This window comes from Carettochelys insculpta, chromosome 8, assembly GCF_033958435.1.
Source record: "Carettochelys insculpta isolate YL-2023 chromosome 8, ASM3395843v1, whole genome shotgun sequence".
Lineage (NCBI taxonomy): Eukaryota > Metazoa > Chordata > Testudines > Carettochelyidae > Carettochelys > Carettochelys insculpta.
Genome location: NC_134144.1, coordinates 8,804,375 through 8,832,347, shown reverse-complemented (window position 1 = coordinate 8,832,347; position 27,973 = coordinate 8,804,375). Strand labels below are relative to the sequence as shown.

The 27,973-nt window shown below is 43.4% G+C and overlaps 2 protein-coding genes across 13 annotated transcripts in view; both read left to right on the top strand.

The window, feature by feature from the left end:
* MAP2 (microtubule associated protein 2) overlaps positions 1-4,500 on the top strand; it is a 278,566-nt gene extending 274,066 nt beyond the window's left edge. For 8 of the 10 annotated variants that reach the window (XM_075001215.1, XM_075001213.1, XM_075001206.1 and 5 more), the window contains one exon: positions 457-4,500. In XM_075001215.1, the coding sequence (XP_074857316.1) occupies positions 457-672 (216 nt within the window). In that variant the 3' untranslated portion in view covers positions 673-4,500. The remainder of the gene's footprint in view (positions 1-456) is intronic. The other 2 variants (XM_075001216.1, XM_075001214.1) reach the window with 1 other exon arrangement.
* A 10,462-nt stretch (positions 4,501-14,962) lies between these two features.
* UNC80 (unc-80 homolog, NALCN channel complex subunit) overlaps positions 14,963-27,973 on the top strand; it is a 181,778-nt gene continuing 168,767 nt past the window's right edge. For all 3 annotated transcript variants that reach the window (XM_075000740.1, XM_075000738.1, XM_075000739.1), the window contains exons 1-2: positions 14,963-15,054; positions 16,063-16,111. In XM_075000740.1, the coding sequence (XP_074856841.1) occupies positions 14,963-15,054; positions 16,063-16,111 (141 nt within the window). The remainder of the gene's footprint in view (positions 15,055-16,062; positions 16,112-27,973) is intronic.

The following is a 27,973-nucleotide window of genomic DNA, read 5'->3' as shown; positions in this document are numbered from 1 at the left end:
TAATTACTTCATTTTGTTTTTGCTGTATATGTTGCTGTTTTTGTTTTGTTTTGTTTTGTGTTTTGGTCTGACAACAGTTTTTAAAGATCATTTTCATAGGTGCTCCGCATAAAAAATATTACTGTTTGGTGTTCCGTGGTCTCAAAAAACGTAAGAAACACTGTTCTAGAGGAAGTGGCCAATGCAAAGGTGGTGGCTGACTCATGCATCCAGCGCTGTGAGGCTGAGCCCTCTCAGTTCCCACTGACTTCAGTAACTGAGGGTGTTCACCAGCATATGGCCACCAGTCTTATGTGGGAAGGACAGAGTTGGCCAAACCCTGAAAAGGTGGGATAGTGTTTGAATAGGAAAGAGCCTCACCACAGAAGACAGGAGCTTGCAATCAAATCAGCAACAGAAGCACTGGGGGTCATTACTTAAAAGCAAAGGTTTAAATCTGTTGCCTTTCTTGAACAGATCGACAGCCAGAAGCTAAATTTCAGAGAGCATGCTAAAGCCCGTGTAGATCATGGGGCTGAGATCATTACGCAGTCACCAGGCAGGTCCAGCGTGCCTTCACCACGGAGACTCAGCAACGTCTCGTCCTCCGGAAGCATCAACCTGCTGGAATCCCCTCAGCTTGCTACCCTTGCTGAAGATGTCACGGCTGCCCTTGCTAAGCAGGGCTTATGAATCGGCTCCCTTTAGCAGTGTATGAAGTAATAATATTTAGACACGAGCTCTTGGCAGAAATGGGCTCAGCAAAGTGTTACATTCATTCTTTCCCATGTCTAAAATTAAGTCACATCCCAAGACTGTAGCAACCATACAATAAAAAAGAACCCAAAATAATTAAATAGATGCAGAAATTGGCCTGAATTCCATTTACAGCAGGAAGACACTGGCTTTACATGGTTATGCAATTGCAGCATATGACATTGGACGATTATTGTTGCTCTGCTCTGTCTTGCATGGAGTACTGTACTATTTTTACCTTTTCCATGTGCCTGAAGGCCATCCACCTCTTTCTGACTTGTTACTATCCCACGTTGCTCATTTCAGGGTTCTGTTCATGGATGGGTGGAGTCATCACCCATAGTAACTTATTACGTGTTAAATCAAGCAGAAGAATCTAGTTACCAGATGGGAAGGGCATATAAAAGAAATCAAGTTTAATTTTAAAAATGTGTTATTTTGTATAAATGGCTAGAAGGAGAAAGACTGAATTAAGTTATTAACATTTTGGGGCCTGGATAATTATGCCAGTGTCATGGTGATGCCAATAAATTATTTAACTGATAACTAAAAATAGTAGTTAAAAACATTCAAATTGTGCTTGAGGAAGTGGCATTTTTAAAACAAAAACACTATCGAAAGGAAGCACTTCCATTTCAGTGGGCTTGTGTCTGATTAGAATGTTGGTTAAGCGGCTAGATTTGTGTACACACTACCGGTTTCACATCCTTTCCATCTGTTTGATACAGTATTATAGATATATATATATATCTCTGTGGCCATTTGTGGTACGCCCTCATATACTTGAATATTATACTTCTTTATTCACAGTATCTGTGTCTCTTGCACCCTTTGGTGTTTCAATTTTAGGTATGTACAAGTAGATGTTAGCAGGGTTTTTTTTCCCCCTACTCAGAAAAAAAACTACATAAAAAGATGATAATGTTTAGCATGAAATTGCTTTCTGTAACAACTAAAAGCCGTGACCCTGTTTTAGTGTCAGATGCAAGTCTCTTCTGTGATGCTAGAAAAATTATTCCTTTTCCCCACCCTCCTTTCCTCACCAAGACTGATTTTGAAAGGTCCAGATCTTTAGAAAAAGGGTTTCCCATTAGATGGGTTTGGATTCTGGATTATTTTTTAAAAAATCAAAAACAGTTTGGTTTTAGTTGTTTTTTTCAACTTCTTTAGTAATAATGAATGTTGCATTTATTTTATTGAATTTTTTTCTTTTGCTAAAGTTGATACACAGAAAAAGTATTTGAGTGTCATTCCATACCTTCAGTAGTGTCTTATATGTACATTCAGGCACTCGGGGTAGTATAACAGTAAACACTGTAGAGATACCAATAAATTATAATTAATAAACTATTAAATAGATAAATAAAATGAACTGCCTTGCGTGGATCACAAAGGTGACTAAATGGATAAATAGGGCACCTTTAAATTTCAACAAAGAAGCAGCAAGAATATGTTGACTATAAAAAGTATAAGAAAAGTGTGCATAAACTTGTAGAGATACATAAACATCACATCTAAAGGAGTTACTTGTGAAAACTCCAATGCAACATTATGGACACTAAGAAAACACTCCTGAAAGTAGTAGGGTGGTATTACTCATCAGTGGATAATAAATCTGCTGATGTTATGTACAGTAGACATAAAATGACATAAAATTTACACACTGGCAGATTGTTGGCTCTTTTCTTTTTGAAATCTAGCTACTCTTTGTACTGTCAACAGAGCTGTACATTAACTGTGTATTAACTCAAGCTTGTGTATTGGAAGCTTTCAATTACTTGATCTGTTTATTCTTTTTAGCTGATGCGTGTTTCTGTGTTGAGGACTGGTCTGAAAATAATATAAAGAAGATTTTTGTTTCTGTGAAGAGGATTCTTATAATTAATAGCAGAGGATTTCACAGAATTAAATTCACAGTATTAAAATGCACAAAAGCTAAAGAGTAAACCTTCAGTGTGGTGAATTGAGATTTTGAGCAAGCAGTTGTTCCCAGTGCCATTAAGATGAACTATATGGCTCAAACTCTATACACCTTACTGAAGATGAATTCCTAAATAGCCCCTCCCCCGCCACACCAACTCTGTGAAAAGCTATTTCACACTATAAAGCACCTATTACTGTTGGTAGGTCAGTTACTTCCTACAAAAGACAGGTGAGTTTAGCAACCATGTCAGGTGCATCAGGAGGATTCTGATTTCTGCCTTGTATTTGCTGTATTGTTGCTTAGAATAAGCGATGGATATTTACATGGAAATAATGTTTGGTGTGGGCCATAAAAATGTCTTGCCATTGTTTAAGGAAAACAAGAGGAGGAGGAGGAAGAACAGTATTTCTCATCATGTTGCTCTCCATCAATAAAAGCAAATTAGCCTTGCAGTGTTTTTATTATGCATTTTGCCAATGTTAGGAAGAGTCTAAGGTACAACTAAGCACCTCAGCTTTGCTGAAGTTGAACACAGCTGATCAGAATAGTATTTTTAACCTTTGAGTCAAATAATTTTTATCCACCTTTTTGAGGATTGTTTTAAATTATCTAGTTAGTAAGGTTTAGTTGTTGCACATACACATCCAAAGTAACACACAAAGTCATTTATTTCATGCATCAAAATGAGCTTTCTTGTCTTAATTCAAGCAAAGTCTTTGTAATTAATAGTTGTCCTTCCAGAGAAAGAGTTCTAGAACTTTTGTGGAGTCGGATGAAGATAAAAGAAACCAAGAAGTTGCTATAAATAATATGCAAATTATGTTACATAACGCTAGATGGTCACTTAAAAAGCTCATAAGAACTTTAACTTTTCAAGAAGAGTGTCAATTTAAAAATATTGCAACCACTTAGTGGCCACCCCATTCCAGATTTTTGGACCCCAATCCCTCCCCATCTTTAACTTTTGGCAGGTTTAACCAGTCGGTGACATCTAAGAGCTAACTTCTCTCTATTTGTAATAGTAAATAAATAGGAAATTTAAAGTAAGTCAAATTGGATAGTCTTGGGAGAATCAAAACAGTATATTTGTTGAGTGGTAGGACAGTGGAAAAGACACTCTAGCTATCTCTACAGCTGCAAAATATCTATTTCTGTGCAATCCTAGGCAGGAAGAAATCCAGTAAAAGTTGAACAGATTTTTGTCCAGCAACAATGAAAGAGAATCTAGTAACCATGACGATACTCCTGTGTCCACTACCAACACATTTTCACTGTACAGCAGTAAACGGTATTAGCCAGCTAACATTATGTTAATGTACAGTAGCAACATTTCTTTCCTCATTATGACTGCTTGCAAATATGTAGAAACAAGCCTATCTTCACAACCCAAAAGGAGTTAGTTGAAAGGCAGTCTGTGTGGACTACTGTATATGAGAAAAGATTTTGCTGGGCTGAACCAAAATAGTTTCTGAAAAAATCAAGTATGAACAGAAGTCTGAAAGTGTAGATCACTTTTCTTACATCAAATGAAGCAGAATTTTAGCCTAGGTGTGTATAGCGCTCACTTGGTAGTAATCTTACTCAAGCAATTCCCTCTGCAGAAAAAATAATTTACTTTCAGACTTGGAAAGGTCAGGCATGAGAGCCACTTCAACTTTAGCAAAGAGAAAAAAAAACAAAAACAAAAAGTCATATTCTTTATGCTCGGATTTGGAGAAATACACACTTCTGTAACAAACCTGTGGTTTTTTCTGGTATTTCTAGAGCCTGTTACCATAGAGACATTTCTTGAATGGCTGGTGGTAGTTAGTTCATGTTTTTCAATCCAATTTGCAATTGTATTTGTTGCTGTATAGTGATTGTTTTGCAAAATAAAATTGCTTGTCCTCTAACTGCTTGTATATTTATTCATTTCCCCATCCACTCACTAAATATCATTTTATATTTTTCTTAAAAGCAATACAATAACATATACTCACTAGCAATGCATACAGTCAGTCTTGTTAAGACAAGTCAGAGCAGATAAAGTAGTGGCTCTTGGTTACTCCCCATTATTTCTTTCCAGAGAACCCAGTTTTACAGCCAGCACATCAGCTTTTAGGGAAATAGTTCTCTGTTTCACATGAATGAGTTATTTTCTTGTTTATCTGGAGCTCTAGCCCAAATATGAAATTTAACTTGACTGTGGATTGAACAGTTTGGCTCCCGAGGAAAAATAACTCACCTCATGTGTAAATTGGTTTTCCTCTATTCCTCAAAATTTTTAGACTGATTTTAATACTTTTGAAGATGTCCCTGGAGGCTAATGTCATCTGTTGCACCTGAGAGCATGTAAACATAGCTTTATAAATTTCCCTATACGGGCTTTACTAATTTCCTTATACTGCCCCTCTAGTGTACCTCAATCCCGTTTTCCAAAGAAGACCTGTAGGAAAGAATGGATAAGTTTTATAATCCTCTTAATGTATGATGTCTCTGCCAAGGGCATATATCTTGGTCATTTTTATTCTGTAATAATGTAAGAACTGTCCTACTGAGTTTGACCATGGTCCATCTTGCCCAGTATCCTGTTTCTGACATTGGCCTATACCAGCGCTTCAGGAGCACTATACAGAACAAGGTAATACTGAAGTGATCCATCTCTGTCTTCCACTCCCAGTTTCTGGTAGAAGTATAGGGTCACCCCCCAAAGCAGCGTGTTGCATCCCTGACCTTGGCTAATATCCATTGATGGACTTATCCTCCATTAACTTACCCAGTTCTCTTGTGAATCCTGTCATATTCCACGCACTAGCCCACCAGAAACTTGATGGAAAACTGGTAACACATTCTATAAGTCAATTTTCTTTACAAAGTATACAATGGAAATAGGGCCCTCAAATGGTTTGCTGAGCAGAAAAGTCCAATAATAAATTTGCCTTTAGTACGACCCTCAGCCCTCCATGTATCCTTAGTTGTTGGTTTATTTAGATCCTCAGGCTTATTTGAACTCCACACCAAAGCTTGTCCATCCTTACTAAAAGACGGAAGCTACTGCTAAGTACAAGCCACCATAAATCAGGGTCTTGTGGCATGTGGGGTGTAATGTCCCCAGCCTTGTGGGTTCAAGTCAGGCAAGCCAAGCCAAATCAGGCTAATGGGCTGTGCCTGGCAGGAGCAGGAAACATCTCCATGTGCTACTACTGCTGCTCCTCCATCCCCTGGCTGGGGGGAATGGCCACACAGCACTGCCTGGAGATGCTTTTATCTTGATCCTCTGCTTGGCTGGAATTCCAGCCAATAAGAGTAGCAGTGTGTGGTGTTTGGGAGCAACAGAGGGAAAAACCTTTCCATTAAGTGGTTTTGTGAGCTTCTGTTCCCCCAGCTGGGGGGGGCAGCTGCATGTGGTAGTAAGTGCCCCCCATCTCCAGCCGGCTTCTGCACTCCCGCCTACCCAGAACCTACCCACCCATGCCCTGCTCTTGCACCCTTCCTCCCACTCTGACCCCCCCCACCTTCAGTCTGTTCCTGTATCCTCCCATCCAGACCCCCCATCCTTAACCTATTCCTACACCGCCTTCCACCCAGCCCACCTCCAGCCTGTTCCTGCACCACCTCCCACCCAGACCCTCACCCTGTTCCTCTACCCTCCTTCCCACCCAGACACTCCACCCTCATTTTATTCCTGTACCTGCCCTCCCACCCAAACCCCACTCCTGCTCCCTGTCAGCTCCTTCTCCCACACTGGACCCTACATTTTGGGTCCCACTCCAGCCCCCCAGAAAAGTTAATCTGACCAGGGGAAAACCCTGAACCTGAGCTGCCCTTCACACCCTCCTAGCTCCACCCTCTTGCTGTGGCAGGCTGGGGGCTTGCGTGTGGGTGGGACCCTGAGACCCTGTAAAGCTGCTGCTTAGCCAGGCTGCTAGTGGGCCTTGTGGGAGAAATATAAAGCTGTCAGGCAGAAAAGGAGTTGCTGTGCTCGCATCTTGGGCCTATACCTGGTCTTTGTGACTGTGGTTGGCTGAGGAAAATCAGGCACTGCCCTGCTGGCTGAGTGGCTGAGGCAAAGGGAGCCTGAAGGGAAGTGGAATGGAATGCAGCAAAGCCACTGAAGAAAACGCCCTGCCCCAGTCGCATGACCTGCAGTGGGGGAATCCCTGTCTCTGAGGGGAGAACTGGGCGGGACGGAACACCACCCTTGGGGTCTGCGGAAAGAAACCGCTGATGGGGAATGCTGGGCTAGGTGCCATGGTTAATAAATCTGCTGTGAAACTTCTCTTTTCCTGCTGAGCTCTAATTTCTGTGACAGGGTAAGGCCAGAGGGCTGGCTGAGGAAGGGAGCAAGGCCACGCTAAACAAGCCAAGCTGGCCTGGCTAATTAACAGAGGGCTGTTGCAGGGCAGCAAGGAGGGGCTGAGAAGGGTCTGCTATGAATCAGTTAGGGACAGCTGAGCTCACTTAAGGCTGCCATGGAATTGTTTAAAAAACCTTCCCAGCTGGGCGAAGGAGCACGCAGTGGAAGAGGACATTGGAGTGAGGTAAGAATGGCGGAATGTTGGTATTGGTAGACACAGGGCGGGGAGGTGGAGCGGTCCCATAGGGAGTGTTTGGACTTCCCTTGCTGCAGGTGACTACTGGGGTGGATAACTTACTTGCCACTAGCAGACCGGGGGTGGGGGGCACGGCAGGGAGCTGTACCCCAGCTCCCTTCAGCCAAGGGACATTAAGGCCAACCATGGCTAGCGCACCTGGTTCCCAGACTGAAGTATCCAGACTACCTGCAGGACTGTGAGCAGAACAAGAGGCTGGGCCCAGAAGTGAGGTGGACCTTGCCACACTTCTTAGGGGCAAAAAGTGTTGGCTACTCCTTAGATTTGTATTGAAGTTTAGGATACATATGGAAAACTGTCCTATTTTTTTAAAAAAAAAAGCTGCTTTGCTTTGTAACTATTATCCTTTAACGTGGGAGCTCTGCTGAGTCTGCTTTATTGTGGCTCTAAGGCACTCATGGCCTCTGCATAAAAGAGGGATCAAAACTAGATTGAGTGCTCTAGCCCCTTGCTATTGTAAAAGCTTGGTTATTCTTTGGAGGAATGAGGAGGACATGTTGGTTTACTGAGCGTTATACTTAACTGGCAGAATACCAATTTTTTTGAAGGTTAGAATAAGCAAAAAGCCAACAAGGCTCTGCTTTCCAGTCTGAGATTTTCCCAAGTGATGCTTTATAGGGCACTATATACTGCAAAAGTGCTGTTATCTGGCCTTAAATTAACCAACATTTTTAGTATATCCCAAGACAACTTTTCAGTCAAGTAACTGAGGACTCATTGCAGATTCATCCCAGTAATACACCCTGGGAACTAAGCATCCTGTCACTGTTAAGACGGCAGAGTACGCAGGACTGGTTTTTCCACAAAGTTCTATTCTACATTCTTTCAAACCCACTGCAGCACTTAAAATGCTTGTGTGTGTGTGTGTGTGTGTGCGCGCGCACACATGCGCGCTATATAGACTCACTCAGAGCAAGATTAAATTATGACCACTCTTACTGCTTACAGCCCTGTCATCATTATTGTGGTACTGAAGTGCAGCAGCTGAAGGAAATTCTATCAAAAGCAGCCTAGTGTAGACACACCTATGGCTGCCTGAGGCCATGGTTCTGCACTGTAGGTAGAAAGGAATTAAAGTGGGCTATTGAAAAATTCATGTGCTAGAATTTCATAGGCCCCAGACAGAAAGGGGTCCGATCCACATGGCATAACAGTACCAAGTTCAAAAATAAATGTAACCAAATGGCTCTGAGTTGTCCTGTGCAAGGAGTACAGATTAACACGGCTACCTCTTACTGCACAAAGAACTAAGTGATGTTAACAAAACCAAATATGCCAGCTAGGGTTAATACTTTAAGACACACGATACATACAATTTCTTACCCTAACAGCACAGGTTGAACTTCTGTAGTCCTGCAACCTCAGGAACTGTTTTGTACCTAACATGAGAATTTACCAAACCACTGGAGGTCAGCATTGTCTAGCAGCATTACCAACACTTTCACTGCTTACTGGGCTCTTAGAAGGTATTTAGGGGTAAATTAGATCTAAATAACAGTATGGAACAGTGAGAGCCAGTGTAGGTGTCTGTAAATAAACCTTATGGGACCAGGGGAAACTTGGCCACACCCATGATAATTGGACATTTGGCTAATTAAAATAATCCTGGATGATGGATGTTGTTGGACTACTTCCACATTAGAGAAGTTCAACTTGTAATTTTAATCACTGTTTCTCACAAACTAGGCAGCCTCCTACCTTGGCTTATCCTTCCTTCCTGCTCAGTCTTAAACGTCTCCAGCATCCTCTTAGGTGTAAACTAGGGGTCTCCTATGTCTGGCAGCAGTCCCTATTGTTTGGTTTCATACCTTTATAAGGATTTTGGCCAAGTCAGGAATTCTTTATGTTCAGTTCAAATTTTTCCTCACTTTGAGTGGAGAAAAATACAGCATCCAAAATGGTTTCCAATATCAAATGGCCTAATTGCCTGGCTCTGTAAGACCAAATATAGTCCAGGTGTAGTGAGACGAAAGATTGAAACATAAGCCCATGTATCACAAGTCTGGTGTGAGGCCTAGACAGCAAGGGTCACGACTTTGCTAATACAAAGCAAACAGAAGCTGTGAACAAGAGGCAGGCCTCTGCTGACAGCACTTGTCATGAACAAGGCTGATATTGCAGAAACACTCGCACCTAATGTGTACCAGACCCAGGCTGGAAGCACATGTCAGAGAGATGGTAACAGAATGTTTTGTGAAGAAACCTCTCTGTACCGTACTACTCCCCCATAAATAAGACATACTGACCGCATGATAGTGATCAAACCCTCATGTACTAGGCAATGGGTAGTAACTAGGTAATGTCAGAGGGTGGCAACCTAATACAGTGGGAGCAATGTATAACTTGTTAGTACCTCTGTACAAAAAATGTAACCCAAAAGAGTTCTTTGGTTGACCTGAGGGCAGGGAATAATCCTGTCACAGACCAAGTCAAGTCCATTGTCAAAGGTACGCATTCTTAGCCTATCTATAGACATATGGCCTAGGGTAGCTTTTACTATACTGTGTTTGCAATAAACCTGGGCAGGTGCCTTCAATCCTTAACTAATGTTGTGGTCTTTGGGGGGGTTCTTTTGGAGTCTACTACATTAGCCATCTGCACAAGGCTAATATGATGTATGGAGGGTGTATACATAAACAGCCAAGCAGTTATCATCATTGACATAGCAGCTCTGTCAGGATACCACAGAAGCAAAACTATTCACAGATTAGGGTCCCAAATAGCAGGCCATTAAATTCGTTACATACCACTAATGGTCCTTACTTAGCTTGGCTGGATGAGTAGACAGATTTATGTTCTATATTTCTAACTTCAGATGCAGGGATGATACATGCTTGCAAATAAAACACACACGTTCAACAGATTATAACTTTCAAAATGAGATGTTACATGAAGAGTTTATATAAAGCATATTTAAGTGAGGCATCTGTTCATAAACAATATGAGTGTGACATCACAGTATGGTGTAGTAGCTGGTGCACAAGACTGGACTTCTGGCGGCCTGGGTTCTGTTATCCTCTTGGGTGAGTTTAAGGTGGTTGTATTGTGTCAGTTTTCCTTCCCATCCTGTTTCAGTCTGGCACTTCTTCTGTGCATTTGAACAGTGCAAATAGCAACACAGATGCTATTTTGGGGCGGGGGGGGGATGTCAGTAGCCAATAAATTACTATACCCCATAATGTAGTAAATGCATTGCAGTTTCATGTTCTGTCTTAAGTTATATCAGAGAGGGGCATTTTGCCTACCCCAAAGCAGTACTTAAAGTCCCTAGCCCAGGGGTGGGCAACAATTCAAGAGCCACAATACATGTGACTGAGACAGTCCTTAATCAATAATGTCGAACTCTACTTTTTGTAATCCCTATTTGAAGAACAGTGCACACATCCCACAACGCATTGCACATGTTAAAGGGGGAGTTATTCAATACTTTGAAATCACCTATTGCTTGCTATTTAGGTATGAGCCGTTTATTGTTGGGCTTTTAAATGTTCACTGAAACATCGAAAAAGATCAGGAGGGTTTTTTTAACTTTATAACAGCAGGAGCCACAAAGAAGTCCTTAAAGAGCTGCATGTGGCTCCAGAGCCACGGGTTGCAGACCTCTGTCCTAGACCAAGCTTGTTTACTTCTGCTGTATAGTGAAGAGTGGGTGGCTCAATATGCCATTCCTAATCTGGCAGAAGCAGGTTCCAGCTGTGAGCTCTTTGTGTTAACTTCTGCCTCTTCTGGCTATCTTGAATCATGACAAGAAACCAGATTTGGCTTTTTAGCCCTGTCTGGGGAAAATTACTTCTATGTCCAGCATTGCCTACGTGTTCCTAACACGAAGGGTCCGGTCTTCAGAAGAGCTTGCTTCTCCTTTCAGGCCTAAAACAAATGGTACTCGAAGAACTCAGCGTTCTGAAGACTTGACTCTGATTTGGGTTTCAAGCACCTGAAAAGGTAGCATTGAGCTCTATTGTAAACATAAGCCGAAGTGAGGGGGCTTCTGCTTGTTCCGATGCGCACATTGGTCAGTTACACAAAGCAAAACTCAAAAGATGTTGAAGTGCAAACCTCTGTAGTGTATAAAAAAGAGAATGGTGACCTGTGGCAAAAATAAACTGTCATCTTATGATGCTATTAGGCACCTCAATGTATTGTTCCATGCCACTCCATGGAATTGCTATACTCATCTCCTATTCTATATAAAAACTGCAGATCTCTGTTTTGTGCTCAAATTATGAAGGTTGATCCTGACTATTTATGGTGACTGTGACATAAAACACACAAGGGTACCATAGCAACTGCATGTCACTTTGTTCTGATTTGTTTCCTGTGTGCCTAAGCTGCAATACTCCCTGGTGTATAAAGGCATCTGTGGAAACAATCTTTTCTTTTAATACAGAGATCTTTCTAGAAACTTAATCACTGACATCTATTGATGTCTATTGAGCTGACTCACTTTTTTTTAAGGCCTCATCTGACCAAGTTCACCTTTCCTTATCTTCATAAACAATTTAGATATTGGCATAGAGAGTACACCTATTAAGTTTGCAGATGATCCCAAGCTGGGAGGGGTTGCAACTGCTTTGAAGGATAGGCTCATAATTCAGAATGATCTGGACAAACTGAAGAAATGGTCTGAGGTAAACTGGCTGAAGTTTAACAAAGACAAATCCTAAGTACTCCACTTAGGAAGAAACAATCAGCTTCATACATATAGAATGCGAAGTGACCTTCTAGGAAGGAGTACTGTGGAAGTGGACTTAATGGTCGTAGTGGACAAGCTAAATACAAGTCAACAGTGTGATGCTGTTGCCAAAAAAGCAAATATGATTCTGGGATGTATTAACAGGAGTGTTGAGCATGAGACACAAGAAGTCATTCTTTTGCTCTACTCAGTATTCATTAGTCCTCAATTGGAGTATTGTGTCCAGTTCTGGGCACCACATTTCAAGAAAGATGTGGAGAAATTGGAAAAGGTCCAGTGAAGAGCAACAAGAATGATTAAAGGTCTAGAGAATGTGAGCTCTGAGGGAAGACAAAGAACTGGCCTCAGTTAGAAAACAGAAGATTTAGAGGGGACGTGATAACGGTTTTCAAGTACCTAGAAGAGGGTTACAAGGAGGGAAAAAAATTGTTCTCCTTGGTCTCTGAGGATAGGACAAGGAGCAATGGGCTTAAATGCAGCAAGGGAGGTTTAGATTAGACATTAGGAAAAAACTTCCTCACTGTCAGGGTGTTTAAACACTGGAATAAGTTACCTAGGAAGGTTGTGGAATCTCCATCACTGGAGATATGCAAGAGCAGGTTAGATAAACACCTAACGGGGATGATCTAGATGGTGTTTGGTCCTGCCAAGTGGGCAGGAAACTGGACTTGATGACCTCTTGAGGTCCCTTCCAGTTCTAGTGTTCTATGGTTGGTATTGAAGTACCAGCTTATAGTTAGCATGTAAGTAGACCCGTATGGTGGTTGTTGTGAGTGAAAGCCTCAGCTATAAGCAGATAATTAGTGGATGTGATTGTCCTTTACAAATAGGATAAAGTTAATGCAACATGTTCCTAAATTGCAATCTGATTCTTTCCTGTTAGTGACCTTTGTGCCCTAGCCAGGGACTCCTGCAGAACAGAGGCCGTCCAACAGTTGCAGGACAAAGTCAGATGACTATGCCTTCTAGTATTACCATTCTCTTAAATTCTTCCTCCTCACTGTTCCTTTGCACCAGCATCTAGGATTCTCCATGTTTTAAAATCCTCTATTTATGCTGACACTTCAGATGTCTTCTACTTGCCATTTTAAGCATAGGAAATCTTAAGTATGGTAGAATATGCAGTAAAGGATTTGCATGTCTCCACAGGTAAAAAGTGCCAAGTATTCAGCTGGCATAATTAGCACTGCTCCATTGAAGACATCGCCTGCAACAGTTTATACCAGCTGAGGATCTGGCCCAAAGTATGAAAACTGTGTTAACGCACTTGGAGCGTAAACTGCACAATTAACCCTTTCACTTAGCCTCTTCAAGCTATTCTACTTACTTTTGCAACTAGTCAGGTATTTTTTTTGTTAACCTAGTCTCTTTAAATATCTTGGTTGGAGAATTAGACAAGTTAGCCAACCTGATCCTGGGATCAGCTGGATTTTTTTCCAGCTCTCTAGCCCACTACTGAATTTGGCTGGGACAGGAGAAAGATTTGTTGGTGATATAAGGTTTGTCAGCATCGCTTCCTGTAGTTCTTCTGTATTGTCTTGGGTGGCATCATGCCAAGACAAAATATTGCCTGCACTGAGCCAGGAAGATAATATTGTCCCTAAAGCTTCTCTGCCTTTGCCTAGAAATTTTCACACACCCCCTCAGCTTGTTGTCACGCTTTTAAAGAAACCATACATTGTTGTCCATCTCTTTTTAAATGAGAACTCATGTTTATTGCCAGTTACAGTTCCAGATTCTCCACTGGTCTCATGCATCCTCCTCCACTCATTTTCTGATCATTTCACTTGCACTGTATCTGTAGCATCTGGTAGTTCAAGAGCTTTATTGAGCAACAGTCAATTTCCTTTCTCTAAGGCAGCAAGGTCACATCAACAATCTCTTCTAAAACCTTTAATCATTCTCATCTGTGTTTTCTCAGGTCTGACACTATGTATGGTGTTAACAGCTGGCATTCAATAACCTTTCTTGATACCAGAGTAGACCTGAAAAAGGACTAACACTAAGCTTTTTGGAGGACTAGTTATCCTGGTATAAGCGTGAGCAAGACCTGTATGTCATTCTAACAGTTTAAGATGATGAATTTGATTGGCCAGCTTTCAGTCCTGCATCTTTTTTAGGGAAGGCCACTTATGCCAAAGATTTGTATAAGGCTGCTGGCACTGTCTGTCAGGTGTGCTGTTGCCTAAGCAGACCTAATGAGGGATCTTTGACCAGTAAATTCCTCCATAGCTCCCTACAGTAAATCCAAATCTTTCTGCAAAGACTTTTACTGTGCCACTCTGAATTCTTGCAGCAACATAGGAAACCGTTACAAACCAAGGTAACCATTTACTAGTCACCTAACATCTGAATGAGTCTTTTTAAGTTAACACAGATGGGTAGAAGCTAATCCCCAGTTTGCTTTGCTCAAACAAGTGCTACTAGGAGCCAGCCAAGCTGTGATGGAGTCCATATCTAGTTGTCCTGTGCTGTTTCCCTATTTTTGTTGTTGTTGTTTTCTGTAGGTCCAGGTTCTCAAATCCCTTCAAAAGGCCAACATTTCTTCCCCTCACTTGAAATTTCACTATCCTGCTCGGGTCCCAAGTCCCACCCTGCTGCGGTTTCCTGTTTCTCGATTGTTCAGTTACTCCAGTGTCTTTGCTCTTCTGGCCCCTCTGTTGGACTGACCCAGTCCTTCAGTGGCCTGTTACTCTGGGGCAGGTGTGTGAGGCGCCGCCCAGCCAGCCCTGCCCGCTGCCCTCTGGACGCCCCCCTCCCCGGGAGCCGGGGAGGCGGGCTGGGCCCTGAGGCGAGGCCGGCCATAGCAGCGGGGCGGGGGGGGGGGAGGGGTGTCCGCGAGCGCCGTGCGTGGGGGCGGCTCCTTCCCGCCCTGCCGCTGGTCGCTGTCCGCGGAGGGAGGTGCTGAAGGCGGGAAGAGGCGGCCAGCGCCGCTCGCGCGCCCGCCCCCGGCGTCCCGGCCGGCCGCTGCCATCTTGCGCGGCGGGGGCTGCGGGTGGGCCGGCGGCGGCCGCCGCCATGGTGAAAAGGAAGAGCTCCGAGGGGCCGGAGCAGGGCAGCGGCCGCGGCGTCCCTCTGCCTATCCAGACCTTCCTGTGGCGGCAGACCAGGTGCGAGCGGAGGGCGGCGCGGGCCCGGCCGGCTGAGGCGGGCTGGGGGGGCGGCTGCTTTAGCGGGACGAAGGCGGAGCGCCCCGCGGTATGGCGGGCGCCCGGCCCCTCCCCGGCCTGTCGCAGCGTGGGGAGGCTGGACGAGTATCGTGGGATTGCCCCCCCGCCCACAGTCCGGCCTTGGAAACCCCCTACGCAGGCGTTGCCTGGGCGCCTGTCAGTGGGATGCTGGGGTCTTGGCCTAGGGCCTCTGGTTTTGCTGTGCCCGTGTGCATGCGTGTGCCTAGGTGCGTGTGTGCATGTGTGTGCAAGCGTGTGCCTATGTGCACATGTGTGTGCCTATGTGCGTGTGTGATTATTGCTATTTACCCGTCAGGTTGCTAAGGCCGAGCTCCCCGGACACCTGACTTTGAGCAAACTCTGTCTTATGAGGTCCATAGACTTCAAGGCTCAGAAGGGACCCTCTTGCTGGCCTGCACCTCACCCACCTCCTCCTGTAACAGACCTATAGCCTCTGTGGCTGAGGGCATCTAGCCTACATGGTGCTTCAGCTGGGTCAGGGTCAATCGGCTGGAGTTCGATTTCATGCGCCTGGTAGAGATGTGCTAAATCGAACTGTCTGGGGTTGGCAGTTGACCCATGTGCCTCAATATCGTGAAGAATAAGGGAGGTCGATGGGAGAGTTTCACCCATCAATCTGCCATCCACCTCTTTCCGAAGTCGATTGCAGATAAGTTGATTGTAGCTATGTAGTTGCTGTAGGTAGACTTGCGTATCAGCAATGGACTTACCTGCCTAGCGTAGGCCATGTCTGAGTTACTGAAATTCTCAAATCAGTTGACTTCTTGGTTGAAGGGGTGGGTTTTCTAGCTAAAACTTGTGGGGAAACATTGCCACACTAAAAAAAATAGTTAATTAAGCATGTTTTTATTCATTTCTAATGTGCCTTATTGCTACAACTTTTGTAATGAAAACTAACTCTTGTTTTTGTTGTTTGTTGGGTTTTAGTGCATTTTTGAGGCCCAAACTGGGAAAACAGTATGAAGCTTCCTGCGTGGTATGTGACTCTTCTCCACCCTTTAAGCTCCTTGTTGTTTGCTAGTTTCATGAAGCATTGCCTGAATGTGGAAGTTTGATAAAATGGAGCTCAAAGGCCAAATAATCTCTGGCATAAATCCACTTCCATCAGTTGTTACACCAGAGATGGGAAAAAGTTTCAAATGTCCATGCCAAAAACAAGGCAAATCAGGCATACAGGCTAAAATGCAATATGCACAATAGTTTAGAAAGTTCAAATAGTTTATTGCGTTCAAAGACCATAATAAAATATTGATGAGGAATAGGTGGAGACACTGTGCTGGGCCCTAATCCTGAAGTCACTTGTGCTTAATTTTGCACATACATTTAATCCTGGTGACTTTCTTGGAAATGTGAATATGTATAAGAAATAGATCCATAAATATTTTCAGGACCAAGGCCTTAACTTTTATTTCTGTAGTTCCTGTGTACAAACTAGTAACAAAACTGAACAAATCATAAAGTGAGTAACACAATATTAAACACTATTGCAAAATACAGAAACTGTAACAAAATAGTTATCATTATGCATACCTTACCAGCTGTGTCTTTAAAGAGCTTGACTTCTTTGATATTTGATTCCCCAAGATCAAATTAGATGTGTCTATGACATGATAATTCTTTGAACAGTTATTGTGCACTGTAATTAATCTTCTAATGTATTAGATTGAGTTAAATTTGTATATAATTCTTAAGAGTTGAAGTATCTATCCCAACATAAATTGAGAGACAGATACTACATATTCAGAGTTGCTTCAGTTTTCCATCTTGTAAGGAGTCTTCAGAGACTCAGATTAATACTTTTTTTTTAAAAAAAAAGTACACTAATCCCAACATGAATTGAGAGACTAGTGTACTTTTTTTAAAAAAAAAAGTATTAATCTGAGTCTCTGAAGACTCCTTACAAGACGGAAAACTGAAGCAACTCTGAATATGTATGTCAGATATCACATGAAACATGCAGAACCTCTTTTCCCTAACATGCAGTGAATATCAATATTTTATTTTCAAATACTGATAAAGGACCACTGAAAATGTAGTCAAAACATATGCTTGGCATGTGAGGTGGAGGTGAGGGGGATGGGTAACATATGTCAGATCTGGATTCCTAAGCACCAAGTCATTGTCCGTAGTGATAGATGAGCCTGCCTGGATAAGTGTAGGAATATAGGAATGTGTAGGCCAGTTTTGGGCCATTTGAATATGCACTAGTTGTGCCTTGACATGCCTGTTCTTCCACTTATGCGATCCATTATAGAAACTGACTGTGTATGCCCTACTCATGGCAGACTGCTTCCTGTGTGGGTTCTCCACTGCTAACATCGCCAAGTACAGGTTAAGTAGTTATTCTGTTGTGTAAGCCCCCACAATGCATTTGCCGCTCTGTGTGTCTAAGGACCTACAGTTGTCTGTCTTTGTAACATGGATGACTGAAGAGGTTTCATGCTTTTGAAAATAATTCAGCAGCACATTCATATTCTGTATGTATTTATTGGTAGAATATTTTTCAAATGGCTCTCGTGCAGATATTCAGGTAATTTATTCCAGCAACTGAATTCAGAATTATAGCCTTCATGCTTGTGGCCATTCACTTCTAAGCCCACTAACAGAACCTTTTGTTTCTTCTGCTTCTTACTCCAGTTCTGAATTAGTCATTATGTCCTGCTGATAGGAAATTTCCAAAGGTGTGACTAAACTGTGAGCAGCTGAGGAAGACAATTCAGGACTGATATGTTGAATCAAGCTACTGATTCCTTGTCAATCTACTCTTTCCAAAGACAGATAAGCCTCTCTTCTGGCCAATAATGCACCTACCCAATTAGATCATGCTGTGAAGGCTGAAGTTGGTGTGGGGAAGTGGAAGGGGCATAATAAATCTGGATTCCCTACAGGCAATCAGCTTGTGGGATTTGATTATCATGGTTTTATTGGCTGGTACCATGAAACTATATTCCTTAGCAGTTACTGTCTCTCCGTATTTGGCATTTCAAACATTTGATTCAAAAACTTTTCTGTAGGCAGTGAATTTCACTAGTTGACTGTGCAAAGAACTTTGTTTTGGTGTCATTTGTTTCCATATTACATTATAAAAGGATTAATTGGGTCTTAGCTGTTTCTTAATTTTTAATATCCTTAATTGAGTCTCGCTACAAAGGCCAAATTCTGATTGACTTAATTACATAAAAAGTCCTGTTGACGCCAGTTGGCTACTCCCATGAATTAAGCTTCATGTATTGTCTGTAAAACTTAGTACTATAGGGTAAATAGTTCTGTTTTTCTTGGGTTTTTTTCCTCTCAATTTCTTATACTATATAAAAATTTCAAAGGGCAACAAATCCTGTCAGAGGTACAGAAACTTTTACATTCTTCATGTCTTTCCTAAGGTGAGGTAGCTGAAACTGCACTTATTGTTCCACATAGTGCTGGGGGCAGAAGGAAGGAGTCTGTTGGTAGCTGCATCTGATATTGTCTGTGATTTTGAATGAGCTAAGTAATAATTTTCTAAAATAGTTGCTGCCCATTAGTCCAACAGCATTAGTGAACCATATCTGTTTCTGCAATGAATCATGCAAATTCTTCTGTTGTACAGAAGATAACCAGCCTCTTATTTCTCTGTAAACGTAGGCTTCTTTAAGCTATACATGCTAAACTTCATTTTCTGTCGAGCTGTTAACTGTATATTGTTTGAACTGTATCTGCCTTTTTTATGGTTCTGCATAAATTTTGTTAAGTGGAACAAATTCTGCTGCCATTGACAAATTGTCCTTTCATTAAAGGACTGGAATGCTTTACCGAGAGAGTTGATGGATCCTCTGTCCCTAGAGGTTTTTAAGTCCTGGCTTGACAAAGTTCTGGCTGGGATGATTTAGTTAGGGTTGATCCTGCTTTAGGTGGGCGGGGGGAGTGAGGTGAGTGCGTGGACTATATGACCTCCTAAGGTTCCTTCCAGCCCTAGGATTCTACGATTCTATGCCTTCTTCTTTCAGATCAACAGGCTAAATAACACAGGCCCCTTGTAGTGCCCCCTGCTTTTCTTTAGTTCATGCTGAGGAACATAAGCTTCCTCTGACTATGAGGGTATGTGTAAACCACAGTTAAAAGCCCACAGCTGGCCCATGTCACCTGACTCAAGCTCAGGCTAAGGAGATGTTTGACTTCAGTTTAAACATTTGGGCTCCCAATGGATTCCCAGCAGCCAGGCCAAAGCATCATCTGCTCTTCCACAGCTCTAGCAAGGAACTGCTCTTGATGTGGCCCTGCAGCTTTTCTTCGTTGTCAGTGCCACTTTCTGCAGCTCCTATTGCGTGGTATCAGTGAACCACCATCACGGGGAGCTGCGAACAGCTGTACCTGCAGATACTCAGGTAAACAAAGCATCTGGCAGCCTGAAAGGAACTAATCCCGGTGAACCTCTTCTGACCTGAAGGTCGCATATTCCCACCCTTGCTCTAGGTCGACCTTGCAAGGCAGGAGGGCTCCCAGAACCTGATCTGCAGGCTGTGCCTGATTTTATACCCTGCTGCTAAAGGGTCCCTTATCCTGAGCCCATGTCAGCTGCAGTCTCATTGCAGTGTGGACATGTCCTTGATTTGCAAACAAATAGGAAACTAAGTTTCCCAAAACAACCTCTGAACATACTCAGAGCTTTTTCTGCTAATGAGTATAACAAAGACTCAGCATTAAAATCTTTAAGCTTTTATGCTACCTTGCTGCTTGAGACAGGTTTTTTTTTAAAATATAATATTCCTCTCTGGAACTATAATCCCGTTTTAAAGGGGAGAAGATGGTGGTAGTGGATTTGAAGAATGGAAAGTACAGTGATTTGTCTCTGGTTTCATATCCTAGTAAAGCAGAAGCAGAGGTAGAGTTGAAAGCAGATCTCCTGAACATCTAATCCTGTACATCCAACCACTAGACCTGGGGTCCACAACCCCCAGCACATGTGCCATGACTGGCACGTGAGCCACTCTTGAACAGCACATGGAGGGAGCTCAGCCCTGCCCCTCGTTCCCCATTCAGTGGGGGGAGCAGAGAGCTCTGCCCACATGCCTGCCAGATGGGGAGGCAAAGCGCCTGCACTGCCACCCTGACTTCCTGCTCCCTTCATGTGGAGCAGTGCAGGTAAGTCGGGGTTGGGGGAGCTTGGGGTGATTGGGGGGGGTACTGTCGGTAGGGGGAAGGATTCAGTGGGGCTGCTGTGGGGTGCCCCTGGTAGGCTCCAGTTCCCTGTTGGCCAGGGCCGCTGGCTGGCTGTGGCTCCTCACCCCCACAGTAGTGGCCAGCTATTGGGGGCTCCTTGTCCCTGCCACCCCTGGATGTTGTCAGATAAATTCATTTTCCCAGCTGGCTGGCTTGGGTTTGGTGCCTCAGGCCAGCTGCCTGCAGCTGCTGACTACCCACAGGCCTCGCTGTTGCAGGGATGTCTGCAGGGCATCCCCACTGGGGTCCCCCTGGCTGCTGAGCTACCAGCAGGGCTCCCTGTCCCAGCTGGCTCTCCGCTGCAGGGCTGCTCCAGGTGTGGTCTGCGGGACTACCATCAGGACTCCCTTCACTGGGGCTATCAAAACAAAAAGCAGTCAAGTAGCACTTTGAAGACTAGCAAAATGGTTTATTAGGTGAGCTTTCGTGGGACAGACCCACTTCTTCAGACCATAGCTGGACCAGAACAGACTCAATATTTAAGGCACAGAGAACCAAAAACAGTAAGCAAGGAGGACAAATCAGAAAAAGATAATCAAGGTGAGCAAATCAGAGAGTGGAGGGGTGGGGGGGAAGGTCAAGAATTAGATTGAGCCAAGTATGCAGACAAGCCCCTATAGTGACTCAGAAAGTTCCCATCACGATTTAAACCATTTGTTAATGTGCCGAATTTGAATATAAAAGCCAGTTCAGATGTTTCTCTTTCCAAAACGGAGCGATAATTCCTTTTCTGTAACACACATACCTTTAGGTCATTGACACAATGCCCCATTCCATTAAAATGTTGACTAACTGGTTTGTGGATCTGGAGTGTTTTGATGTCTGTTTTGTGCCCATTGACCCTTTGTTTAAGGGAGTTAAAAGTCTGTCCACTATACAAAGCACCTGGGCATTGTTGGCACATGATGGCATATATGATGTTAGTAGAGGAGCATGAGAAAGTGCCCGTGATTCTGTGAGTAACCTGGTTAGGTCCAGTGATGGTATTTCCAGAGAAGATATGTGGACAAAGCTGGCAGTGGGCTTTGTTGCAGGGAAAGGTTCCAGGACTGGTATTCCTGGGGTATAGACTGTGGCTGTTAGTGAGGATTCTCATGAGGTTGGGAGGTTGTCTGTAGGAGAGAACAGGCATGTCACCCAGGGTCTTCTGGAGTGTAGCATCCTGATTAGGGATAGGTTGTAGGTCTTTAATAATTCGTTGCAGTGGTCTGAGTTGGGGGCTGTAGGTGATGACCAGTGGTGTTCTGTTCTTGGCTTTTTTGGGCCGATCTTGGAGTAGCTGGTCTCTGGGTATTCGTCTGGCCCTGTCGATTTGTTTTTTTACTTCTCCTGGTGGGTAATTCAGGTTTATGAATATTTGGTAAAGTTCTTGTAGTTTTTGGTCTCTGTCAGTTGGATCAGAGCAAGTGCGATTGTACCTAAGAGCTTGACTGTAAACAATGGATCTAGTCACGTGTGCAGGATGGAAACTAGAAGGGTGTAGATAAGTATAGCGATCAGTAGGTTTTCGGTACAGTGTAGTACTGATCAGGCCATCTTTGATTAGTACTGTAGTGTCCAGGAAATGTATCTCTTGCATGTTGTAATTGAGGCATAAGTTGATGGTAGGGTGTAGATTGTTAAAGTCTCTGTGGAATTCCTCTAGAGCCTCTGTACCATGGATCCAAATCATAAAGATGTCATCAATGTATCTTAAGTAGAGGAGTGGTGTTAGCCGATGGCCAAGGATGTTTGGTGAGGTGCCAGCTATGCCCGTTTCACACCATCTGTGACTTCAACCGCTAGGACTCACTGTCCCTTCGCGGCGGGCAGTCAGGATTGACTGACAGGCACCCCAAGAGTTTGACCCGTGGAGGCGGCACAACTCAACGCTAGGCTCTTAGTACTCTCACCTAATGGCCAGGCTTTATAGCCAAAAACGGCTGAGGTTCTTTGATTGTGTTGGCTGCTTTACAGTAACCCAGGGAAACAACAGTCAGGCTTGTGCATAAACGGTCACCAAAATTTATTAAACTAGATTCTAATCATGTGGTTACAAAATTGCTAGTGCCTACTTATTTAAATGTATAGATGTTACACACACACACAAACAAGTTACAAAACTGAAGCCACGATCCCAAAGAAGAGAAAAAAAAAACCAAAGTATAGAGCTCTATTTCAAAATATGTGTACACTAAAGATAGAAGATCAGGTGTAGGCACTTCTTACTCTCCTTGCATCTCTTGATTCCAGCGGTGCCAAGCCAGGATCGGTCACTCAATTCCGCGGAAAGACGAATAAGGGACAAGGCTTAGGGACCCCTTTTGCTGCAGAAGCCTTGGGAGGCTGTCACTTATCTGACCAGCAGATAGTGAAAAGCACTCAAAAAATTATGGTGCTGTTGGTCCCATACTTATACCTCTGTAGCCCTGTATTCTCTTTCTCCTTTCTTATGCCAAATTGGGGCTGGTCTGTCTGGGTGACGCCAGCTCTTGCAAGAGTAGTGTGAACTTAATTTACACTTGCAAGGGAGAGGAACAATAAGTTTCGACTACTGGACATTCCTTTTTATTAGGGTAAATATTTCCCACCTGGGATGTTAGTGTGTGTGCATCAAGTTATTAGTAGGGGCTAAGAGCCATGTCTGTCACAGCTCCTGTGTCTGCTGTGAGCCTAATCGTTGTATATGTTCCCAGAGGCACATAATAGCAGCACCTGTGCTTTCTCACAGCCTCAAAGGCTGTGCTGGAATTTACGTTAAGTGCCCTGTTGTCTTGGCTCCCTTGTTTTCCCAGCAATGCTGGTCTGAGAGGGGGCTGGCTGTCTGCCTACAAGTGGTAATAGGGGACAAGAGCTGAGGAATCTTTGTTCCAGGTCAGCCATAAATATATTAGCATATTGTGGGGCCATGCGGGTGCCCATAGCAGTTCCACTGATCTGGAGGTATAAATTGTCCCCAAAACGGAAATAATTGTGTGTGAGAACAAAGTTACAGCGGTCAGACACCAGATTGGCTGTGGTGACATCATTGGGGCTGTGGGGCTCCCTAGGTCCAGTTAAGGTCCTTGGGGCTGCAGGGCTGCTAACTGGGCTCTGTGCTGCAGTCAGGCTGCCTGCTGGCTCTCCAACTGGGGGCTTCCCAACTCCAGGCAGTCTTCTGGTAGTGGGGCTCCCTGACCTTGCTTTCTGCCCTGGGGCTGCCCCAGTAGGGCTCTCTACCACCAGCCAGGCTACACTGTGCCCTGCGTGGCTGGAGCTCTCTGGTCCAGCAACATGCATTGTTGTGATGGGTGAGGGATATTGCCAGACAAGTTTCAACCTGCACTTTAACAGTGGACACTTCTCTACTGTTTGCTGACTCAGTCCAGTTTGCAAACAGTAAGAAAGTAAGAGAGGGGGTGGGGGCAAAGAGGGAACCTGGGGGAATGGGATGGGGACTTTCCTAAGAGGGACCTGGCAAGGTGGGGTGTGGGCTGGCCCAAGAGGGATCGTGACAGGTGCTGGCTCAGGAACCACACCTGGATCTGAGTCTGCACTGCCCCCCTCACTTCCACTTTGCCTCTTCTGAGGAGTCTGAGGGGCGATTGTGTCTCCCTGTCTACATTCCCCCACACAGACAGGTCGGTGCATCTCTTGGCTGCCTCAAACCCCACCCCTTAACACAGAGAGGTGGGGTTCGAGATGTCTTGTGTCCCTCCCCATGGACAGATGGGGGATAGCCTGGGGGTGGGGGGCTGCAGCATGTCACCTTCCTCTGCTGGATGAGGAATGTTGCTGGACCAGAGAATCTGGGATAAGAGAGGGCAACCTGTTTCAAAATCCCTGACATTTTTAGATATTTAAAAAAATCCAGACAGATGAGATGTAAAGGCAGAAAAGGTAAAGCCCTGCATCTTTACTTATTAATGAAGTTAGGATAATTAGTGACTTTTAAAGTATCACCAGCAATTGGACTGTACTTACAGGTCAAAAGGTCACATTTTGGCACTCCTCCTCAGAAAGGTTGTTGACCCCTGCACTAGACCAGGCTCTCTCTCCACAGTGTTAAATAAAAAAAATCCCAGATGCCAGGAACCTCACATCTTGTGGAAGAGCCTGCATGTGCTGCCAGAGATGGGCACAGCACTAGTCAGTGTGAGATCACAACACTTTCGCATGCAGTTTGAGTAGTGGGCTGTAAATGCTGTCTTGGGCACCTGAGAAGCATAGGTCAGTTCTCCTCCTGGGTGCCTCAAAGCCCAGGCGTCCCCCATGTGGCTAATGAGGGGTTGTGGGGAACTCAGGCTCACCATCTTCTCTGGGTTCCAGCCCAGGGACTCTGTAGGTAGCAGATATCTGCAGTATCCCTTTAAATAACTACATTGCTGCTATAAAATGCCACAAGCCACTTCACACATTTTTCATCCTCACCACAGGGCCCTGTGCCAGTGGAGTCCCAGCAGCCAGCCCAAAGCACCATCTGCTCTCCTTCAGCTCTAGCAAGGATCTGCTCTTTCTCTGGCCTTGCAGTTCTTCTTGTATTGACTTACTGGGCCCTGATTGATTGTATCACACACAACTGCTCGAGGTACCACAGAGGGCTTCTCTGCTGCTCTTTTCTGGGTTGGGTGTGGCATGATACGAGACCTCCGGTAAGGTCATCACAATGCAGTGGTTTATAAATATTCACTTTATGAGCTACACAAATTGAAGATGTAAATCCTTTGTTCTCTGTTGGGACCCATTCCTCCATATCACTTTTCTTGTGGATTATCTTCTTTTTTCAGTCAAAATTATATGTGTATTAAAAAAAATCTCTTTTAGCTTGCTTCTGTTTGAATTCCTTGAATGATTAAAGGCATAGAGAGAGCTGTTTTGTATCCAGTTTTCACAATAAAATGTTTGTCTTGTTACATACAAGATCTTTATATTATTTCATTATTACATGTCTTTTGGTATGATTTAAAATCAGAACCTAGGAACAGCCATCTGAATGGTGGAATCTTGGCTTTTACCTACAGCAAGTAGTAACTTGGATGTTTCCTAGGGATAAATTCTTGAGCATTAATGGAAGAGACTAAGGGAGAGAGCTTACCTGAGAGGATTTGTTTTAAGTATGCAAAACTACAGAGATGGGCTGTGTGTGCGTGCGTGCGTGCTTTTTTGTGTATGTGTGTGTAAAAATCACATTTTAACTGTGATGGGCAATAATAATAAGTCACGTTAGGGAAAGTTAGTCCACCTTACCTTTATACGTTAGGCTATGCCTATACTAGAGAGTTTTGTCGGCAAAATTTGCAGACATCCAGATTCCCAAGGTGTTCTGTCCACAGTAAGTCAACAGAATGTGGAACTTGTGTTGACAGCGTTTTGCTGCTCTCCTGCAGGCCTGAAGACTTCTGTGGACAGAAAGCCAGTCTAGGTATTCTGGTGGGCCTTCTGTCGACACACAGGGTTTCCAAGACACCAAACAGCCCTGTCTGCTGTGCTTCTGGTTGGCCTTTTTGTTAAGAGTGCAGCTGGGCACTTCTAACTGCCCATGGCTACACACATGCTGGCGCTTTGAAGTTTGACACTTTGAAGTTGCCATGGGGGGAATTAGCTTAATGAAGTGCTGCATATTCACTGCAGTATTTCATTAGTAATCTCTTGTTGCCCTGATTAACATACCCCCTTGGAAGGTGAGGGCAAGTGTAGGCCCAGACTTAGTGATTGTAACAAACTAATCTTTCCTCATATCTCATTTGTTTTGCTAAACACTGAATATTTCTGTAGATTTATGTCTTCGTTTCAAAATAGAAAGTTCTTCAATCCACTATTGCTCTTCTCCGAAACCTCCTATCCTTTTTAGTCATGATACATTTTTATAAGGATCTCCCTTATTATTGCCATACTAGTATGTCAGAGCACATTTTTATTGATCCCTTCCTTATTGTTTAGTTCTGTGTATTTCTGGAAATTTTCTTCTAGCAGTTAAATTTTAAAGGGGTCGTACAACCAATTCTTATTCAAGAACTTGTCCCTTTAGGACTTAGTGGAAAAACACATTTTCAGTCCCATATGTGGGGAGGCATAATCAAAACAAATTATAGTTCCCAGATTAGGTTTTTTTCCCCCAAATTGGTCCTAGAAACAAACATCAGTTTTGGCATAGGATCAATGAGAAGCAAAATAATCCAGGTATTAGGAACTATACATTGACATCTCCCATCATTTCCTTATATATTAAGTGAAGCAGAAAATTTACACTAGTTCCTCCTGATCTTCCTCCATGTACATCCGATCAGTCCAAAGTGGGATTAACGTACTTTGTTAAAACCTCCAGAATACTAACCCCTTTCCAAAACTTGCCTACATTCCTAAAAAAACTGATCTTAAAAACAAACAAACAAACAAACAAACTTCATCTTGACTTAATTAACATAGCAGCCCTCTGTAGCTCCGAGTTGCGTTGAAACAATAAAAGGGTAGTGTTAACCAAACAGTTTTGTCGACGCTTTTCTCTTACATTGACCTGGAGAAACATAATATAGCTGTGTCAAGAAATATTCAGGTATGTCATTTTCTGTTCAGGTGTGTTTCCTGTAAATAGAATTTTCTAGGATAATCTTTTTTCAGTGAGCAGAATACCCTATTCCTTTTTACAGGCATTGTTCGGACTTTTCACATTGACAGTTATGATACTAATAAATTCAGCCATGTGCATCGTCTACTTTTGCCCACGATGTTACCCTCTGTTAAAATCGGTGAGATTCCCTCCCAGATGCCAGGTTTCCATTACCTTTACAGCTCTTCTTCATTTTTATGACATTTTAGAGTTCCCATCATACATAATCATTTTAAAACTCCCACCATGCATTGCTTTTTTTTTTAAACACCCATATTGGTGTATTATGAGGTGATTTACATATTCTTGTTTACGTCAGAGCCCTAACAGCCCATTAATGTATTTTGTATTAAAACATAACAATATTTAACATCTATTTATATTCTCATCTTCCCTGTTTCTGTTCTGCCTCCTCTCTAACTGTGAGAGACCAGCCTAGCATTACTTCCTCCAAGGGTGTGTAAACTCCCTAAGCAGAAAACTCTTCTTTGTATATTCTTAAGAACCAAGTCTTCTCTTATCAAATATATTTAGAACATCAGACACTATGCAAGTATTATACTATCTTTGAGTTCACTTATTCTGATGTTCCCCCCCACGGGTGACTCTTTTCCAATTAATATACATTTTGAAATGTTGGTGATAACTCAAGTCAAACTTACTTCAGTAGGGGTGATGTGAGTCTTCTGCTATTGCATTATTAACTTAGTTTATAATGTGATTTATATTACCTATAATGTTATGCCCATTAAGAGTACTATATTCACATAGCCTATGTCTACACTGGAGAGTTTTGTCGACAAAACTCACCAAGCGTCCACACACAAAATGTGGCTTGTCGACAGTAGATTGACAGAATGCAGCACTTCCGTTGGCAATCTTCTGCCTCTCTACCATGAGGCAGAATGCCTTTGTTGGCGGATTCTGTTGACAGAAAAGCCTTGTGGACGCTGCGGGGTGCCCTTTTGTTGTCCTCGGTGGTGCTGGCCAGCTGGCTGTGAGAGACATCTTGTCCACTGCAATCACAGCTCTATGCTCTGTGCCTTGGGCCATTCTTAAAGGCACAGGGAGCCCCAT